The sequence below is a fragment of the Neodiprion lecontei genome, chromosome 1, assembly GCF_021901455.1.
Source record: "Neodiprion lecontei isolate iyNeoLeco1 chromosome 1, iyNeoLeco1.1, whole genome shotgun sequence".
NCBI lineage: Eukaryota > Metazoa > Arthropoda > Insecta > Hymenoptera > Diprionidae > Neodiprion > Neodiprion lecontei.
Genome location: NC_060260.1, coordinates 11,853,083 through 11,874,448, shown reverse-complemented (window position 1 = coordinate 11,874,448; position 21,366 = coordinate 11,853,083). Strand labels below are relative to the sequence as shown.

Here is a 21,366-nt window from a genome sequence, read left to right as displayed (position 1 = left end):
GTAGAGTTGACTGGTGGTCAACGTAGGAACTTCCATGGTCAAGAGCGTACATATATGCAAAGTCAGTTATGGTGCTTATGGGATCCCACATTTCTGAAATTATTTTTACAAGAGCATGTGCAAAACATCCATTCTTTGGTAACAAAGACCGATTCAGTCGTAATGAGGTATAGTTTTTTGCTTTCATTTCTGTGATGTATTTCGGAACAGAAAACTGCTTCACGTCTAATCAACGCATTTAACAGCGCGATTAAGAGAACAGAATAAGTCGATGATAACAAACTTGTTGATCGTTCATAGTAATGTTTGATTAGAGAGAAATATGTTATCATTCGATATAATAACATAGCCTTACAGTAGTCTGTAAAAAGAATAATATTAGCTGATAGATCCATGAATATTTTGGAATAGAACAGAAATACGCGTTCATGTTTGCCTCGAAGTATGCAGGATAATTACTTGTCAATTTTTTTATTCCACTACATCTCTTGCAGAGATCACAGTCTTTTTCATGACTTGTTACTATAAATAAATTTTACGATCGTTGCCATATCATAGTTACAAAAATTGGTGTATAATGTTTTCAAAAATAGTTCAACAAAAATCATTAGGGTGGTCCTTAAGAACCTCATTTCGAAAGGTCTCTCTCCGGCTAGCTTCCAAAAAAAATTGGAAATATTCTTCGAAAATTTGGGATAAACAAAAACACTCGACGATGATGATCGATCGCCAACTTCAAGTAATGAGTAATGAATGCGAATTGGGATTACCGACTGATTGATTTGAAATAAAATTGCATGTGATTTGTCTCTTTTTTATCTTCAATATTCGAAGAATTTTTATGCCAAGGTTTAAACTGTTTTAGGAGTGTCAACGTACAAAGCTATGATTTTTTCTACGTTTCCACGCTACAATGGAAATACTTTTGAAATAGCTGATATAATATTTCATTTTTCACATCGATTTTTCATTGTCAGTGATTAATGGCGGTTTCTGCCCAAATTCGAAACTCAAAATGAATTCACGCTCACAGGCACCCTTTCTAGTTGAACTGGAACGCCGAAGTGTTTACACCAGTTTTTTATAATTTTTTTGAAACCGATCCAGGGGATGCTGAACCGGTTCAAAATCAAAAATGAACTTTATGACCACTCTAACAATTAAACTAAACGATGCTACATGCTTTGCTTCTTGTACTACCAAGCTGATCGCAGTCTCAAAATCAAGCGTGTACCGAACGCATCAATCGATCTTCAACGTCAGAAGTTCTGTAAAACGAGAAACAATTATTTCTGTAAAAACTGGTACAACTTTTTCTTCGCCTTGTTTTGCAATACTACTTCAGAAATGTTGATTTATAAACTATAACTGCATTCCCTTTAACCAGTTCTTTTTCCACTAGCTAACATATGTCACGATTCAAATTTTGTTTCCGTAATATTGGAGCTAAAATATGTGTGTAGAGTTTCTCGGTGTCAAACGTCAATAAAGTAAGAAGAAAATTTGCCGTTTCGGCCGTAGGTGGGGGCCCTCCTCGGGAAACTCAAATATATTAATCGAATACAGTAACATATAAGTTATGACTAAATAATCTTGTACAAAAGAAAAAAAAAATTTGTAAAGAAGACTGACGTTTAAGGACGTTGCCTACCGAACTTTGGCTTCTCTCGCGACTCCAGCCAGGCAGCCAAGGGGAAGACTGAGCGAGACTTTAAGTCTATGCCTCTCGCGTCCTAATATAACTGGAAGCCCGTATGAGTTCCGTGTGGTTGATAAGATTAGGATACGGTTATTGAAGCAGAGGTTGGCACATATACATATTATTTCAAATATATATTGGTTATGCAAATAATACCAAGTTACAGAACTCACGCCTAATCTAATAACTTATAAGCAATGACACTTGACTGGCCGCTTACATTAGCAAACTTAAAGATAAGCTATTTCAGGATGAGCAGTGCGATGAGTTGCCTTGTCACGTGTAGGGGTAGAAACTGAGGAGTCCGTCCTGTGGAGTGTCTCCTTGCATTTAAAGTGTGATGATAGCTCGGCTTATCCAGGTTTAGTCACAGTGAACCCACAGTCTAGCCACATCATGAAACCATACGTAGTAACATAATATTAAACCTCTTGAAAGGAAAACGCCGTGCTATTATTTTTTATTTATTTTTTTTTTTTTCAGAGACAGTACATGAACATTTTGTTGACGCAATTTGAATAATACGTAAGAAATCCAATTCTAACAGTTCGTGAAGGTTATGATTTCTCTGTACAATGGGCGGAGCTTTATCTGGTAAGCGTTTGACAACTCAATCGGCTTCATTCAAATCGTATATTCTCTTAATTATTTTCTTCAAGAGAATTTCCTTTCGCCTCTGCTCTTCTGATTTTCTTCAGTTTAAAAGGTGAGGTCTTTATTGTTTTTTTTTTTTTCTTTGTCCGCTCTTAAAAAGTTGTCGTGACTATCGGATCTTGAAGTCATCGAAATATATCCAGCACTTTGTTGGCATTTTATTTGTTCTCTGATTGGTCGGTGTGGTGTGTCGTTTTGACAGTTGGCGCCCGGTTATATGCCTTCATTCAAAGAATATAACTGTGATTTTGTCATCCTCGGTACGGTAATGACAGTTCATCCTGTCATAAAAAATTAAATAATACCGACAAGCTGAAAACAAACGCAAATGATACACTAACTCAAAGCTTGAGCGTGCGCGCCTGGGGAATTTAACATTGAGCGAATTGAATCCGACGCGCTACGGTGCAGCGGTGATCAGGTCATTTCAAGAGAACCTATAGCTATAATCATCCTGAATGATGACCTTACCTTAATTTCTATTTTTTAGCAATATACCCGAGTCAGTTTCTACCAAGTCGGAGAGATATGCCCGGAAGTAAAACGAGAGTCGCAATTATTGGCGGTGGTGTTTCTGGTCTTATCGTAGCTAAACATCTTGCCACGAATCCAGAAACTTTCGATTTCACTCTGTTTGAGCAAACCGACCAGGTTGGTGGAACATGGGTTTATACCGACGAGACGGATTTCGACTCTCGCGGACTTCCAGTTCACAGCAGCATGTACAAGAACCTCAGGTGAGACAAAAGTAAATGAAAAACCCAATAAAATAGTATATTTCCGAACGGCATGGACTATTAGAATGCGGCTTCTTTTCTCTTCCCTGTCACATTTACTATACCTAACCAAGTCCGCGATTGACAACATTGATGCTTTCAATGAACATGACGTAACCGTCCCTTATACCTACGCAGCCTCACTCTTGACATATCAAAAGTTGTTCCGGCGTTACACACGTTCCAGACTTTTCTTTCCTCGGCAATGGTCCGGCGTACTTTTCCATGAACCTTAATCACTTTGTCTATCAACAAATACGCATGCATTTGAGATGTTTCGAATACATTTTTTTTTTTTAAGATGAACACTTCCTTTGAACTTTCGAAAATCTCTAGACTCAAATCACCCGAAAAACTGACGCACAAATTGACAGATAAGTAAATTCACCTGATTTTGCTAGACCTCTGTACGTAGTTTCACGTAGATTTTCAAGTACGAAGCATGAAAATTGAATAGAACACCCCTTATATTTTACTTGAGTGGGACTTGTCTGCAGTAATTGTAAATGCTTACGCGGAAAAAATGAGGCTTCCAACACACTTAAATGTAGTAAAGACTCAGTGTGCACGTCACATCATCTCTTAGACCCGAAGTGCACGAAAAATGCGCTTTATATGATTATGTATTAACAGGACGAACGTGCCAAAAGAAATTATGCAAATTCCTGACTTTCCCTTCCAAGATCAAGATGGGCCGTCTTTCGTGCATCACAGCGTTGTTCGGAATTATCTATTGAGTTATACGGAGCACTTTAATCTCTTTCCTCATATAAGGGTATGTGTTTTGAAATATATGCATATATAGGACGTATTCCGAAATGTGCGCTATCTATTAGATCTATCTAATATATTATGTGGAACATGGGCGGATATACAGGGGGTCTTATTCCAATAAGACCAGTCAATGATCCCGAAAAATGAGTGTTTTACAAATATAAGTGTCAGACAAATGTTTTTATGGCTTTGAAGGGCGCCAGAGGAGCCTGAAAGATCCCACGCTCCAAGTAATATAAAGATAATCGGTAACGATTCTTCATTAACGTTCTAGAACTTGAATTGTGACAATGTTTCTGCCCGCAGTTAAATACGGTAGTGAAAAATGTTGAGCCCGAAGGTTTTCCAAGCGGCCAAACAATGTGGCTAGTAACTTCCGAGGACTTGGAAACAAACGTTGTAACGACAAGGATCTTTGACGCTGTGATACTTTGCAACGGACATTATACTGTGGGAGACGTTCCTCACATTCCTGGAATTGAGACTTTCCCTGGAAGATCTATACACAGTCATCAGTACCGGAAGCCAGAGACGTACGCGAACAAGAAGGTCTGCATTCTGGGCGCCTCGTGGTCTGGCGTGGACATTGCTTGCGAGCTATCCAAGTACGCTGAAAAGGTAAGACTTCCATTTTTGATCGAAATGCTTACCACTATAAAATGACCATGGGTACAGAATGAATAGAATCAGAGTGCGTAAGGCATCTGATAAGTGCTTCCAGGTATTGAAAAAAAATATAAACTAATTTTTGACAGGTCATCTGGTCGTTATTCAGATTGGGGATTTCGGGGTTATTATAGTTCTTTCGGCTGTAGGAGATATCAAATTACATTTTTATAACAAATTCAACGACGTTTCACCACCTTCATGATAAATGGTTGATTCTCGGATGGTTGAAAATTGGTAGTTAGTTGATCTTTATTACCTACTTTTCGACAAAAGCAAGTAGCGTGAGCCAGAACGGAAATAGGAGGACAGAAATGAGACGATAAGGTTACTGTAAGGATCGTTTGAAAGTGACGAGATGTGGCGATACGCCGGACGTAAAATTACAATAAATTTCTGCATTTCCGGATTTCTGATATTCGAAAAACAGGTTCTTAGAAAAATTTCAGTCCATCTGTTTGTTCCGACAAACGCACGCGATAATCTCGAAAACAGCTAGATAAAGAAATTTCAGTTATACAGATTTCACATTCAAGTGATGGACATGAAAAATTGCCTTGTGTAGTGATGAAAAGTACAGCTAAAATACTATTTTCACTGCTTGTTTAAAGTTGCATGAATCGTAATATTTTTCATGTCACTATATTTTGATAATCACCTTAGCTACGTAAAGATAGTACGATAAATAGCTTGAACTGGAATTTATATATCGTTATCCCGTTCCGGCAGCGTGTAAGCATTTATACAAGAATGTAACGCGCAAATGGCAAACGTGTGCTGCCTATTCGACACTGAAAAAAGTAGGCGAGAATTTTTCACGACCCGAAATGAAATCCCAATAACTTGCCCGTATACCTATACTTCTTTCGAACACACAGGCGAATTCGTAATGAACTACTTTTGGATATGTTATCAATAAATCCAAAATTCTTCTCCAATTCTATATGAAATTATATTATGATAATGAGAATTTTGTGTAATTCAGTTTAGGTGACTAAGATGATATCACCGAAAATGTTGTTCGGTTCCACCCACTATTGCCCATTTCTTACTAATGCGTATAATTACTAACAGTCGTCATTTCAATCATGCGAAATAAGCTGCACTCCATTAGGTTGAAGTTCAGCGAGTTCGCACGTGCCGTTCGATGTGAGACTTACAACCTCACAAGCCTCTATTAAAAAAGGTCGCAGTGCTTGCAGTCGCATGGATTTACTTAATTCCTAAAGAACTCACAAAAAGTAATTTGTTACGGTCTCTCAAATTTTGAATACCTTCGGAATTTTACACGAGCAAATTTACTGTTTAAGAGCGATAGCCCTTGCAATAAAAACATCTTGAACAGAAAATGAATGAAACCCGTGTACAATCTGTCACCGACATTGAATCATTCGCATTATTTCATCTATTTTCAAATCTTTCACTGTTTCATGATCGTTTCAGATCTACCTAAGTCACAATCTTGAAGATCTGAAAATGAAAAAACTGCCAGAAAACGTACAAGAAGTAGCAGGAATTGATAGAATCCATGGAAACACTTTCGTGTTCAAAAGTGGAGCTACTGCGGTCGTTGAAGAGTTCGTTTACTGTACAGGTAAGATCTCACCTGGAATTAAAACCGACATATCAATTTATTGGCACACACCCAGTTAATTAGTTCTGATTATTATATCGTAGGTTACCAGTTCACGTTTCCATTCCTATCTAAAAAAGTGTTTATCAGTACAAAGGACAACCTCGTGGAACCAGTTTACAAATATCTTGTGCACACAGACGTACCGAATCTTTTCTTCATGGGATTACCAGGACTCGCTGTCCCATTTCCAATGTTCCACATTCAGGCCCAGTATATCGTGAAGGTTATGGACGGTCGCGTTAAGCTGCCTTCCTCCTCAGAAATGCGCGAGGACTTTCAGAGGGAAAAGCGAAAGTTGTTACAGGAAGGGATTCCGGTTTGTTGAACGGTTTTATAATTATTGATTAATTTTTATTAAATCCTGATTAAATGGTATTTGGAAATGTTTCAAGAATGTAGATAACTGATTATCGATGAGGATACAAAATGACCCCAAAGATGCGTTAGTCTTACTTCAAGCTCTGCCGCGGGGCGCTTTGCGTCTCACTATTTTTTCGGTATTTGGTTTTGAATATGCTACATGATAAATAGATGCATGATCTGGACATGGAGAACCTTGAAGCGGGTGACCGGGTGGAAAAGTTGCCTTCGGTTGTTTTTCAATAAACAGACAATTCGTTGCCTCTGTTTCGTCTCACGTCCGATAAACTTGCAACAAAATAAACCTGACAAAATAACTCAAACAATAATATCCCAGTTGAATACAACTCAAACATAAATGATTTAGTACAGGCAATAGGGAATTTTTTCCTGCACTAAATTACAGGAGTTATTTTTTTTCATGAATAGGTTCAGTATGACGTACTGAATGTAAATTCACAAAATTCTTACAAATTTTAAGGGCGGAAGTGCCGCCATTTTGAGAAAAACCGTTTCGGCCTATATCTCCGTAACCGTGCACTCTAGGCCCAAAATGATAATGACCTTTATTGTAGATAATGATATTTTCTATCTTTTTTGTTGAATAATTTTTTCTGTATCACTAACTATTAACAACTTATCAATTTATACGACTGCCAAAATTCATTGATTTGTGCATCTCGAAAGAGCATATTAGAAAATATATGTATTTCCGACTCAACTGTATAAAATGGCCACTTTATTGACCTGAAAAGCGGGACAAAAGTAGCATAAGATTCACTTTTATACTTTTTTCCCGCATTTGCTCACTTGCGGGAAAAAAGCAGCACTTTGTGAGATTCAAATATTACCGCGCCAAACTAAACTTGGGTTGAGGCAATGTCGTAAGACGGGCAGAGGTAGAAGAAGATATATCAGCTTAACGAAAAAGAAACTCTACGAGAAGGCGGCTACACGATTGGTCAAAACTATAGAAATTCCTCGTAGGGTCGTGCTGAAATTTTCACGAATTCTATCGTTCGATTTTAGATTCTATTGTAAGATTTTTATTAAAAGTACCTCATAGTACAAGGTGACAAATGTCATCTAAGGCACTTCATCTGTCATTAAAATACGTTGTTACTTTATCATGAGGCTTGTCAGTGATTACTGCATTATTACTGCCACATTAGTATCATCGTCATAAATATTACTTGTATATTACTGTAATTCGCTGTATTCAAGTGTGGTTTGTTTAATCGATTTTTCGCAGCTGAGACACATAATTAAGCTGAAAGACAGACAGTGGGCTTACTATGATGACATCGCGACGATAGCCGGAGTGCCAAGTTTCCCACCGGTAATTAAAGAAATTATGGATCATGTGACCGAGATGCGTAACCAGGACTTGATAACGTACAAAAATTATCGATACCATGTCGTTGACAGTGAGAATTTCACAGTCGATTATTGTAAGCCTTGTTAGAGTTTCAATGTTAAGGTTAATTTTAAAACAATAATACTAATTATAAGGTAAAAGAAAAATCTCCAGACTATTTATTGTAACTTTGAAGAGAAAAGGTATTATTATTGTATATACAATAGCGGAATTGACAATCTTCGTACTTTTTACTCTCGCATAAGATATTATTTCTAAATATACCTATACATAATTTTCTGCATAAAAATACTCAAAGTATGGTTAAAAATATGATTTATTACATTTTTATTATTCATGCGACTTAGGCCTAATTGTATCTTAAAATGTAATTACACTGCTCAGTTATGATCAATAATACCCTCACGGGTACTTTTCACGTGAATATATATACACATATCGTGTATACGATGAGCAAACTTTATATGTGTTCTCCTTATCAGCATACCTGCACAGATATATACTGTGACGTGTAATTCTGTGAGTTCGGCAAAAATGTTTCACGGTTCGGACTAGACGGGACTTTGAACCTGGAACCTCTCGTTTTCTGTGGGATTGCTCTGGCCACTGAACATGCCAGGCCGCAATTAAAATTCTTGCTGGACGTTACACTCCCACAGATGGCCACATTACAATACACATATTTTACAACAATATGATCTTTCCATCCATCTGATTACTGGAACGAAACACTACCGCGAAACGTTGTTTATTTACTAGTTACCTGAAAACGGATAGAAAGAATATTGATCATCATTTATAACGGGATGTTACGATGTTCGCAATACGGATAAAATAATTTTACTTCTTCATATATCGTCCAAGTTATTGCAGCCATTAATGTTCTCCGTAACATACGAGGCACGATTCCCTTAAAATAGCCAAGGATTCCGTGTTCGTTATAAACGGAAACAAAAGAAGTGTAGAGTGTTTTGAATTCCTGAGGATAAATCTGCATTCTAGTCTTTATTACATCTGCTGGTTGAGTTACACATGAAGCCAATAATCCAGCGAACAATCCACACGCAAAGTGCATTGAAGTTGTTCTATTGGAACTTTTGTAATCTGAGGAAAAATAAGATGTATAATTCTGTACTACATCGAACAGACAACTTAATGAGCATACTAACTCGCGCCTCAATATCCATACAGATCGCTACCAAAACGAAACCGAAACATATCAAAAAATCTAAATTCCGTGTAATGGCGTTTGAGAGATAAGAAATTCGAGAATACGTAAAACATGCTTTCCTCTATATTGAAATTATTTAAGATGGTCCATAGAAATCTACTGAAATATTCTAAGCGAAAGAGTATTACGATTTTTTAATAATCCAGCTACTCCAAAGTATTAATTCACATTTCAGAGGGACATTCAGCAAAACTTTGATATTTCAGCTTGTGTATTAATTATTTGTAAAGTGTAATTAAAGAAATTCAACTCCAAATACTTTTTTATGTGTTTATATACCGAGAGGTTCTCTTGAGAAGACCTTCTCTTATCGCGCGCGACTCAACTTGTTTAATTTTGATTCGCTGACATCCGTGCTCTCAGCACAAAATAAAATATCACCAATTAGAATACATGATAGCAATATTGTTCTTGATATCGATACTTCAATAATATAGCATACCTTGGGGTATTGCCTTTTTGCAGTGGGTATAAAACATGAGATATAGCCCGCTGAAAGGTGCGTCACGAAATAACGTTGGTACTAGACCGCACACCAGACCTTTGGTACCTTCGTACTTGTAAATGGCATATAGGGCCGAACGCATGCTACTGTACTTGTAAATGCCACTCTGAAAACAAGATTTTAATAAATATTAAACTTGATTCTACAAGATTTATCGCAATATAAGCTCAGTTTTCCAATAGTGATATGCGGGCACAAACACAAACAATACTTTTCATCACACGTACATAAAAAGTCAGGCTTTGCGTGGTAGTTTAGCGGGACAAAAGTAGCCAATTTCATCGCAGTGTTGTAAAGGTTGGTTTGCGCATGCGCAGTTCATAGTAGCCTCACTTTCGTCCCTTGAGGGAAAAGATCGGCCACTCGCGTCCCGTAAATTAAACTGCCACGAGCCTACCACTTTTGATTCACTGGTTATAGAAACTATCGTGTATTACTCGGACCAAAAGTTGGCGATCGCAACTTTCGTCCTTTGTCATAAAATATACTATAAGTAGTTATTCGATAAAAATTTTGTCACATGCATGTGATAATACCGTGCATATCATCCTCGTAACTGTTACGAAATTTCCCAGATCAAAAGTTACACTGATCATGAACGGGTAAAATCATATCGTAATTCTCACCTCAAATCGTGTCTTTACAACTGTAATAGGAATGAGCATAGTTCCAGCCATAGAACGAGCGGTAATACCCAATGCAATTGCTTCCAGCGAAGTTAGCGGCTCTTTGAGATGAAGAGTACTTTGCAACCAGTTCAATGATGCAAAGTACAATCCAACCCCAGGTACCACTCGGATTAGGGACTGTGAAGTTATTATGTATTGTAAGTAACTGATTTTTTATTGTTACATCCGATTTGAGTCGTCGTCACTGACTTACGACATGCTCATAATCATAAGAAAAATATAACTGAGCAAATGCTGGAGTTTCAGGGCTAATGATAAGCTTATAACCCAACTTGCCTACGTCACTGTTTGGACTCACTCATCTTTGCAACAATTATACTTATACTATACCTTTTTTAATAATGTGAGTTTTGTTTCTTTTGTAGACACTATTGTAATTGAATTGTTGTGAAGCAAGTACAGGCAATATGAAATTTCTAATGGACTCACGGAGGTATAAATGGTAGAAGAAGAAAGATTATGCACCGAATGGTGCAGATATAGGGAATTCCATGAGTTTTCATTCAGCGTCAGACCATCAGCATATATCCCAATTTTATTACAATTTTAGTAAAATATAAAGTTAACGTTTTTTCCCTCAATATCATTCACCATCCTCGAGTCCAAAACTGTTGAACTTTCGGGTCAATTTAAAAAATCGGGAAATTCCTTCTTAAAAAGAAAATCTTTTCGGAAATAATTCTCTTTCAATTTATGTTTGAGATCAACCGACTGGGCGGAATCCTGGGAACTGCGAACCGTTGACGACAACAGCGATTTTAGGAAATGGGTCCCAGACGAAAATTTGTACAGGTACCTAAATGTATATACTTTCGAGTAAAAAAAAAAAAAAAACCCAATTGGAATGAAAATAATAGTTTTCTTGATAAAAAACATCGAAATTTAACTATTTTTCTTGCTGCCTACTCACCATTTCTGTGCATTTTTACTTTCCCACTTCTTTTCTTTCGGGAAAAAAGAAGAAGAAAAGTTAATGTAATCACCCCGAACATAAAAAGTTGTGTTTTCACTAAATCTCAACGTTTCGACGTTTCGAGTTGATGGGTTAGGTGTATAATCTTATTTTTTTAACGTTTTATGGGCTCAAAACGCATCCCAGCGGAGTGTTCTTATGCTGGCCCCATCTAAGTCAGTCAAGTTAACCAGTTGTTTAGTTGCATAGGAACGTCCTAAAAAGTTTAGAACATTGACCCTAGTCACTTACACCTATGCAAACTTCCACATTATTTACACAGGGTTACCTATACCCCAGCTAACTTTGGAACGTTATTACTGTACACGACAATACATTACGACTTGAACAGAATTTAAAAATTTAGAAATAGTTTTCAATCTGAGTTTTAGCAAAAAATGATGGATGAGAAATTCTTGAAGCAAAAAAAGTACAGCAATATGTAATACATACATGGGATCTCTGCGACCCCAAGGTTTTTTAAATTATTCTTCATTTTACTTGCACAAACAACCCTGATTCAAGCACGCTGACTAAAATTGTACGTTAAAGTCGGCTCTGGTTTCCACTGCACTCCATGTAAGTGACTAGGGTTAAATTAAATCATAACAGTAATAAATAATTATTAACTTCAAAAGCAATATAAGTCAGACACCAAATACGACTTTCGATAAAATCTTAACATTTCTGTACAATTATTTATTTATTTATTTATTTATTTACTCGGGTACTGTTTCGGCAAAGTAGCGATGCACAAGTTTAAACAAAAGTATTTCGCACTCATCCGATTCTCATTTCACTCAATATTTGAAATCATCCTCACCTATGTACTCACACTCGCGTGTAATGTTTACCTGTCCGTCTCTACCTGAAATCTAGCCGCTTGCCCGTGTTGCGATTCAAAACAAATCAGCTCTGTATCCTATGTCCTATTATCTACTGTTGCGAGATCATATCTGTGTATCATCTATGTGTATTCTCGCGTTGTAAATCCTCAGTTGTCGTTCTGTTCTCTCGCGATATAGATCGTATCACTTTGTACCCTCATAAATAAAGTATCCTCTATTCATAGTTAAACAGAATCTACATATTTTTAATCATCATCCCGCTTCCTCGCCATCGTCAGTCATCAATAATTCGCGGATCCGATGTCAACGATCCAGTCTCCATTGTTATCTCTCCACACAGGTAAATATAATAACCTTATCCCGCTTGACTAGCAGGGGAAATTTTCTGCAGAAGGTAGTACGATCTGTTACAAAATATTCGTTGTTCAGGGAATTTTCTGCAATTTCTCGAGATTTTTAAAAATCGTATTCGGTAATATTACCGTGTGTTGAAGCTACAACCAAATTGAAAATGGTGACGGTCCGACACTAAGTGAAAACCCATGAAATTCCTTAGATACACTCACAATCAGAGGGCATTGCTATTTTTGCATTTCAATGTACTTACTGGTGTAATGCCCCTCCATAATCCAAACACGTTCTCATTACGTATTACGTAGATCGCAATATCCACTATTCCCGGTGAAGGGGTGCTATATATATATAGATATATATATGTAAATAATTGGTCACAAAAATTTATCAATATCATCATATGGTTGGAGTGATAAAATAAAATAGATTAGTTCGCCGTCAATTATCATTCTTCACACTACACGACAAAGGAAACATTATGTCTGTTTGAAATAAATTATTCAATAAATGAATCACGTAAGGTAATGAATTGTATGTTTTCAACTACGCGTCCATAATATTTTTTTTTCACACTTCAAATTTTGCTGCATAAAATATACTGGAATTGTTAACATCACAAGGTATGTCAGAGAACTATGATTGGTGTACGGAAATCTCACATTGCCTGCACCCACCAAGTACTAACATAAGTTGTTGAGAATAATATAAAACCTTTTTTGAACCGTAAGGTGTGAGAAAATCGGCCAGAATTATTAGAGGTTGCAACATGGAAAATAAAGTTTATCAGTACTCGAAAAACAAGTGTACTGCTCCTTGTTTTTACCGTTTCCAATGGCTAGGCTGCGGTGGCTGAATATTTTTTTTCTACATGTATTGCATTATCATTACATAATATTCAAGGTCATTAGGCTCGGTTTGTTATTATTTACAGTATTAGTTCAAATCACTGAATGGAAAAGCAATGCCAAAGTTAACATTTATTTCAGCAGCATGTGCTTAGGAAAGGTATATAGAATAAAATGTTTTCATAATTTGCAAACGCAACTACTTTAAAATGATTCTAAATTTACCAGATGGCGATATTTTTTAAATGTTTCGTTACGTATTAATATCACTAATTTCAACCTCATAACATTCAAACACTGACTTAACAATCGTTATACTGATGAAGAATGAAATCTGGAACCTCTAAACTGAAAATACAATCTGAAACTCGTAAGTTCAACTTGTTACACGTGAAAATGAGCTTACTATAAGAATAACTCAATCATGACCAGTAGTGCTTAATAAGACTATAGTGCAACCTCTCCGTTAGAACCGCTCACGGGCTGTAGGGGGAATTCATTTCTTTGAATCTCAGTTCCCCCACTCTGACTACAAACGTTCATTCTCGAGAATTAGTTCTCGACCCTCTCTATTAAGAGGTACGAAAGTTACGTACATACTGCTGAATCACTGAAGTAAGAATGTATGTATTTCACCAACGGCATTGTTGAGGGAGAATGCAGGAAATGCCGGAGTGTAGTATGGTAGTGGGGGAAGTGCCCGAGTATAGATTAGTGGATGCGGCACTATTGGAAGTGGCACTATTGAGAGATTGCACTGTAGTAGAGAAAAAACAAAGAATCCTCGGGCCTTCAAACATATCGACACTCTCATACTACCAGTTTATTGTAGCAATTATAATTCGGCTTGGATGCCACGCGCGATCTTCGAAGACCGGTCTTCCAGGTGGTCATACAGAAGCTGGGGAGATGATTGAAATCGTACTGAACTATTTCGAATAGTAAGTAAGGAGCGATTCAATCTAATACTTGCATTTCCGAAAAAGCAGACACGTGATAGAAAAAAACCAAAGGCGAAGCTAAAAACAAACGAAATTAACTGAGTACTTAAAAAAACAAGGGTAAAGTACATGTGGATAATGTAATATGTGAAGGAATCGAGATAGCTTAATATACTAATATATAATACCTAGTCATTAAGTAAGAGTTTCTGTGTAATAATTTGGAATTGGACAGGAAAAGATAGATTCTTAAGGGTAAGTGCTCCTAGCCTTACCGACCGAGCGAACTCACCCTTATTTTTCACGTATTGAGGAAACAAATGAACGGGAATAGTTCGAATGTCGCTTCTTCGTAGCGGAATTCTGAAAAGGTACTAATATCCCAAAAATCGTCACAAAAATGTGTGATTTTTATTTGACAAGTGTTCTTATTTTTGCATTTTCCGTATTGTTGGGGCCATAAAGCTTGTGAACGAAATACTTCTCGCGATTCTGGAAAGACTGAGAAGTAAAATGAGCCATCGTGATATTATTATAATTATTTCGTGAATAAAACAGGTGCAGTTGGGCGGTTCTTGGTTTGCGCCGTGGTGTTGTCGACGCAGCATGAAGTGGCGCTTCAGTAAAGTTTTCGTCAGCTGCGCACATCAAAACAGAGTACAATCAATCACGTCCATCTTGACCGCCATATTCCGACGAACAGAAATTGAGGGAAGTTGTGAACACATATAAATAGGTAGAAACCACGGTCTTACATACAGGTCTGGGAACTCGCTAAAAATTTCAGTGGTGGGGGTGTCCTCTTATTGAAGCATTGACCGTTTCGCCTAGTGACCACGAATGTCGCTGCTATCGAGGGATTCAGGCTGTGCAAGAGAGATAGAAACAGGTTGTTGCTGGTCCATGGTTTTGAAATCTGTTTCAGTCTCTCTGACACAGCCTGAATCCAAGGTCGCTAGATATACCAGGTCAAGATACGCGTGTTCCAGTTTTTCTCACTATAACGTGGGCAAAAATTTCTATGCGCGTTCGCCCAAAAAATATAAAACTTACGTTACCGCATTAACCAGTTTTGACCAATCTTGCTCAATTTTTTGAGGTTAATCTTTAACGAGTTGCGCTCCTAGTGTCCTGACGTTCACGAAATAAATAGAAGCACGTATATATTCTGAGGTTAATCATTATGACAGGTCAGGAATTAGAAACACACGGGGTGCTTTCCATTTAGAGCACAGTGTGACACAGTGTACAACTTTCTATTGTAAGCGGCCAATCCGAGCAAAGGAGTAGGCCAGAAATGTTTACACCGTGTCATATTATGCTCTAAATGGAAAGCATCCATTGTCGCACGAAATTTTTGGCGCATTTTCACTAATTTTTTTGCCCATGCGTGTCTTGACCTGGTATATCTAGGGACCTTGCCTGAATCCCTCGATAGCAGCGACACTCGTGGTCACTAGGGATAACGGCCGGTGTTTCAATACAGAGGACATACGCCCAACACGAGAGTTCCCAGACCTGTATGTAAGACCGTGGTAGGAACGTGATGACAATGAATAAACATATTACAAGATAGTTTTCAACAGAAATATTGATTTAACCCTTTGTATCCCCTTCTGACATTTCTGTAACAAACTAAATAAGATCCTACAAAATCCATACGGATGGTATTAATGACAAGTCCTTAAATGCTATTTATTTTAAAATTTATGATTTTGGGCTACAAGGGGTTAAGATATTTTTGAAAAAATATTTACGATATTATCGTAGTAAGAAACGTTCACCATTTAATATAATGAGGTGATATCTCACGGTTCGTAGGTCTCATGTGTAACGTTGCTTAGCGCAGAATGGTGAAATCACAGAATATTGATAACATGGTTATAAGTATATGTTTACATAGATAAAAAAAAAGTCTGATAATATATTATTTATTAAAAATGTGTCATATAATTATATATTACTAAGAGTATGTCCGTATCACTTTGTAGATATTTATATCATAAAAAAAAAATACATATCTATGTATTAATACCACTGAGAAATCCATTCTCTACGCAAGATAATCGATAATCATACAACAGTACAGTGTTTACGGTTACGTTTATGTTTGATTTATCAAAGGTAGCCAACCTCATAACGCACGGTGGAAATTCGATCCATTAGTCTCAGAACTATAAAGAACTAGCAAGTTGCTGTGCTAAATACAGTGTTGTATTATAGTTCGATGGACAGGACTCTGTTTTGCGCAGCCACGCCAATCAAAAAACTTTGAGCTGAGCGTATTTTATTCACGAAATATTATAATTCGTAGTTCTGGCTTGCTGACCTCAATATTGTATGAAAAAAGTCTCACGATAGCTCATTTTACTCTTAATTCATTCAGGTATGGCGAAAGGTATCTCATCCATAGAATTTATGGCCCCAGAAAAACCACGTATTTTTGTAATGATAATTGGGATATGAAATAACATTGTATAATTCCACTATGAGAGCGGTGCACCGTCGAAATTATAACCATTCTCATTTGTTTGTTTTTTTCAATATGTAAATATAAGGATGAATTTGCTCAGTCGGTAACGGTAGGAGTATCACATACCCTTAGGTACATAAAAAAATCAAACATTTGCCATTATTCTTTTAAGCTGCTCAGTTATCACTTTGACTGTAATACAATGTAAAGGTCAATAACAATAATAACGGGAAATCAGCATCTGCAAGATGAGGATACGAATTCAGATGCAAGTTGAGATTTTTACTCCGCGAGGGTGATTCCAGGTTGATAGAAATTCGCATTTTTTACGGATTTGATGAAACTGTTTGATGAATTCAATTGGAATTTGCAAGGAAGAAATGTTTCGACTTGGAGATCAGAAGCTTATGTAGCAGATTATTGTGATCAGTTGGAATGGGATATCGAATTGAAATTTGGCACCTAACTCGATAAATTGGTGCATTTGTGGGGTTATTAAAATAGATGCTGCAGAAATTGGGAAGCGTGAGTAATTTCTGCACTTACAAAGAGAAACCCGATACTAAATTTCGGTGGTGATTCCAAAAATTTCAAAATATTTTACCGAATAAAGCCACACTTCTTTTTACCTCTACAGCAGGAGAATACACATAGTATATTGATTACTGAAAGTAACAGATTTGCTATGATCGATCTATTGACGATACTAGAAGAAATAGTTTTACTTTGGAAGAATACCTTGTTATTTCCTTGATTTGGTATTCCAGGCCGATTTCAGCACATGGTTGATAGAACAATTGAATACAGTAACCTCGAAAGAGTTTATAAGAAATTGCTTTTATGTTTTGAATCAAGCTGTTCACATGGATCAATATTCTCTACAATGGAGCAGGTGAAATTAAGGCTGTAGAAATGACTAGAAGATAAAAATATCAAATGCTTGGTAAAGATTTCTATAATTCTCACATGCTTAATTTTCAGAAACTTGCTGAAAATATCTAGTCCCAATCATCGCACTGATTTTCGTCAAAAACATTGACGCATTCCAGTTTTGAAAAAAAAAATCAGCTTGTTTCGAAGGCACTGAAGTACTTATACGAGAACGAATTATTTACAACTGTGTGTCTATTTGCAAAAATACTCGATCCACATTAGATGTCAACATAGGATTAAATGATAAACTCCGATTCCGCATAAGAAGCTAAATGGCTAACTTAATTAAGCATACTGGCAGGTATATGATATTTCTGAATCTGATATTTTTATTGGCAGTCTCTGTGTTCGGGCATTAATGAATAATATTATGTATTAATAAAAGTCTCAGTAAAAATTATCTCACTCGTTGAAACATTGCCTTAAACACATGCAACAGGAATAGTAATTAACCGTGGCATACTCGACCAATAAAACTGTATGCAACCGGCTTCAAGTCCATATAAATAAACAGCGTTACAGAATTATAATCTCATTACTAGTTACTCATAAGGACAAACATCACTTTTACTGAGGTAGTAGAATAAGACGTTGAAATTACAGAATAGACTCTTACCTACCCTACTGGCCGTGTTACTTTACTCTGAAGTCTGGTCTTGATTAAATCCAAAGGTTGAAATAAAATAGTGGACACGGTCCCAGAACATGATCCAGCAATAAATGATTCCAACACGGACTGCTGTAAAAAAAATATTAAAATAAAGTGGTGAAAATATAATGTTATTGACAAAATAAAATTGTCATGAATTTTGTGGAAATCAATTTCCACAGTTAAAGCTGGAGTGGTTGTGATTGTGAGGAGAAGAAAAACAATTGTTATGATTGGATTCCTAGATTACGAACCTAAACCTCTTTAAAATAGCCTAATGCTGTTCAGTTTTTCACTCGTCGTTTCGTAGAGTACTTACTTTCCCACAAATTTGGCAAAATTTTGATTATGTATTATATCAATCATGATTACTATATTGGGCTGTTAGCTCCGGTTGATAGGTTTAGTTTCATGAATTCTAGTTTTTTTAAGCATAATATTGCTGTAACGTTTGATACCTATGATTCCATGAAACTACCACCTTTCCATGAAATTTGACAACATTTTGATTGTCCAGTTCCACAGCTTGATTTTGATTATCGACGGTGTGTTTGGCCGGTTACTCACGATCAGACTACTAGATTCAACTTGATTATAACTTACCTGATTATTTCGTTTTAAATCTTGTTTGCAATCGCTGTAATCACTCTGCATTTTAAGGTGGATTACTTGAGTAAATGACTATCTCCACTTGAGGAATACCTAAAAAAATCATCGTTAAATATATTCAAGTTGCATAACGATGAGTGTCGAAAAATTATGCTAGGTATTGATCACCCTATAGAGATAGCTCAAGAAATAAAATAATGTGAAAAAGAAACAAAATGTGCATATTGAAAATCGCTTGTGGTCTTACTTTGTTATATAGGTTTGTTTAAAAAGGCAAATTATACAACACTATTGCTAGAATTATCAAAATCACCGTTTACGAAATTGTTAATGCGAATTGCGTAGAGGTCTTGAAGAGCATTGTATAGTTAATCTAAGTTGGCTCACAAATACACGGTATAACCCACCTTGCATAGACTTTCAAATGACAGGCACATTTTAAACCATGAATTATTGTCATATGCTAGTACATTGGGATGTGTATTATCGTGGTACGACCCGGTATTTGTAATTTTAACAAATATAATTATAACCCTACTAAGTATGTACAACTCGCTGAAGCTATCTATGCCTATGCGATAGAATTCGTTATTAGGCAATTCTGATTGCCATTACGGCATGTACGAATACGATGCATAATACCTTACAATTAGAGCATAAGTATAAAGCTCTGTTCGTTTTAGTTACACTTTTCTACACTTTTTACACTTTTCCTGAATCTAACCAATGGAAGGTGCCCTTTCCTAGGTAAAGTGTAAAAAGTGTAGAAAGTGTAACTGTAACGAACAGAGCTTAACGTGCTCCAAGCATAATACATATTATCGTTATGTGATTAGATAAGGGCCGATTTCCATTTACCTTAATTTTCTGACATAGTTCGATATTAAATAATTTCATTAGTTAAATCTAATAGAATACGCCACGCCAATGAAATCACTTAGTGTCGTGTGGTATCAGAAGATCACTGATATATTGCAGAAGATTGACGTAAAAGGAAAGAGACCTAGATCTGGGGATTTGAAGCAACTACTTTCTGGTAACTATTTTAGCGTTTTTCGCTAGCGCTAATCTGCTGCACGATTCTGCGCCTCAAAGCATATACAGTAATATGCTCCAAGTTCTGCACTGGTACTGTACTGGTGCCACCATCTCTATTGTACAACACTGGTGCAGAATACAGTCGCAAAATGTAGTATTAGGCTGCATTTCACGTGCAGCAAATAGCTGGATGAGACTCGCTGGCTTGGTAATTGACCAATCAGAGCATGCTGCGTCCAGCTGTTTGCTCCACGTGAAAATCACACATGTGAAGTTGGCGTGAGGTCTTTGACTACTTCAATTTTTTTTTTACACTAATTGTTAGAAAAGGTACCAGAGAGAAGAACGTATACATAGATCATAAATAATGATGAATCAGATGTGATAATAATGCAGAGACCAAAAAGAATATACCTATATGCGGTCCATGTACGATGTTAATATATATGATCCATTTACGAATAATACGTAAGGCATAATATAAATTTTATAATTTCCCGTAAGACAAACTAGATTATCTACAATAATATGGCTATAATATGAAAATGGAAGAATTATTCATTTCAAAATGGGATTCTATTCGACACGCGCTCGATGTATTCCATAACATTATTATTCATAATTATTCCAAAAACTTTTCATTTGCTCTCTCGATCTTGAATTTTCGTAGACATAGAATCGTAACGCTGTTTTACCTAGTCGCAAGTGAAGTATCTACGGTGGGTAGAGAAACAGAATTGTTTTTCTAAGAATGTTTGTATGGGAAAAAATGCAGAGTAACTGTGATACATCAAAGATGCGCTGATTTTGCTCGAGATGAAATGGATGCTCCGCATAGGAGACAGTATGTAACGCAGTGTCCTGATTTAAAGATCTAAATAAGTGATTGTCAGCGATTTTTTTGTTTTTTGAAAGAATGATAAAAAATGAAGTTTCTTGAGACTTCGAGTGTATTTTAACGCACATTTGAAAGGTACGAGCGAGAATTTTTAACATCCAACTGTTGAAGAACGGCAGCGTTATTAGCTGACCCGTTAACTGAAGAATATATCTTGAGTCAACGGCTGACCATCGGAAGACCTAGCCGCTTGAGTCTGGAATCGGCAAGAAACATGAAGTGCGTATTTCTAGTCTGAAATGTGGAAACTAAAACAATAATACATCATATCGTATCATCTTACATCATACATCATACATTACATCATACATCATCATTCATGGCATCAAAGTTCGGAACTAAAGTTTGGATGTTCGAATGTTCAGAAGGTGATGTCACGCAAATTTTTTTTTCACTTGACGTCATCAATCTGAAATCAGCTAGCCGAATTCCTCAGTCTGGAAACAACCGCGCAGCAG

The 21,366-nt window shown here is 36.5% G+C and overlaps 2 protein-coding genes across 11 annotated transcripts in view; one reads left to right on the top strand and one right to left on the bottom strand.

Annotated features, from left to right (window-relative positions):
• The window catches only part of LOC107226957 (flavin-containing monooxygenase FMO GS-OX3), a 32,028-nt gene extending 23,565 nt beyond the window's left edge, over positions 1 to 8,463 (top strand). For 2 of the 5 annotated variants that reach the window (XM_046746817.1, XM_046746816.1), the window contains exons 2-7: positions 2,844 to 3,090; positions 3,763 to 3,904; positions 4,210 to 4,521; positions 6,013 to 6,163; positions 6,247 to 6,521; positions 7,818 to 8,463. In XM_046746817.1, coding sequence (XP_046602773.1) covers positions 2,882 to 3,090; positions 3,763 to 3,904; positions 4,210 to 4,521; positions 6,013 to 6,163; positions 6,247 to 6,521; positions 7,818 to 8,030 — 1,302 coding nt within the window. In that variant the 5' untranslated portion in view covers positions 2,844 to 2,881 and the 3' untranslated portion in view covers positions 8,031 to 8,463. Of the gene's footprint in view, positions 1 to 48; positions 62 to 2,182; positions 2,294 to 2,843; positions 3,102 to 3,762; positions 3,905 to 4,209; positions 4,522 to 6,012; positions 6,164 to 6,246; positions 6,522 to 7,817 lie in introns of those variants that run through there. The other 3 variants (XM_046746814.1, XM_046746815.1, XM_046746818.1) reach the window with 3 other exon arrangements.
• On the bottom strand, positions 8,156 to 19,951 carry LOC107226958 (mitochondrial glycine transporter). Of its 6 annotated transcripts, none has more exons than XM_046746821.1 (8): positions 19,831 to 19,951; positions 18,967 to 19,065; positions 18,335 to 18,453; positions 12,776 to 12,860; positions 10,306 to 10,485; positions 9,617 to 9,785; positions 8,788 to 9,047; positions 8,156 to 8,706 (listed from the first exon to the last, which is right to left on the bottom strand). In XM_046746821.1, the coding sequence occupies exons 2-8, from the start codon at positions 19,015 to 19,017 to the stop codon at positions 8,692 to 8,694; spliced, it is 879 nt and encodes a 292-aa protein (XP_046602777.1). In that variant the 5' UTR covers positions 19,018 to 19,065; positions 19,831 to 19,951; the 3' UTR covers positions 8,156 to 8,691. The 6 variants fall into 6 exon arrangements, with proteins under 6 accessions (XP_046602777.1, XP_046602780.1, XP_046602781.1 ...); XM_046746824.1 differs by lacking the exon at positions 19,831 to 19,951 and adding an exon at positions 19,615 to 19,768; XM_046746825.1 differs by lacking the exon at positions 19,831 to 19,951 and adding an exon at positions 19,620 to 19,768.
• Between the last annotated feature and the right edge of the window lie 1,415 nt (positions 19,952 to 21,366).

Bases quoted from the DNA above. Each gene is read 5' to 3' on its own strand.
- LOC107226958 (XM_046746821.1), bottom strand. From the start codon at position 19,017: ATGCAGAGTGATTACAGCGATTGCAAACAAGATTTAAAACGAAATAAT. The intron at 12,861-18,334 runs GTAGGTAAGAGT...ATATATATATAG, and splicing joins AAAGTAACACGGCCAGTAGG to CACCCCTTCACCGGGAATAG. The intron at 9,048-9,616 runs GTATGCTATATT...ATTTTTCCTCAG, and splicing joins CAAAAAGGCAATACCCCAAG to ATTACAAAAGTTCCAATAGA.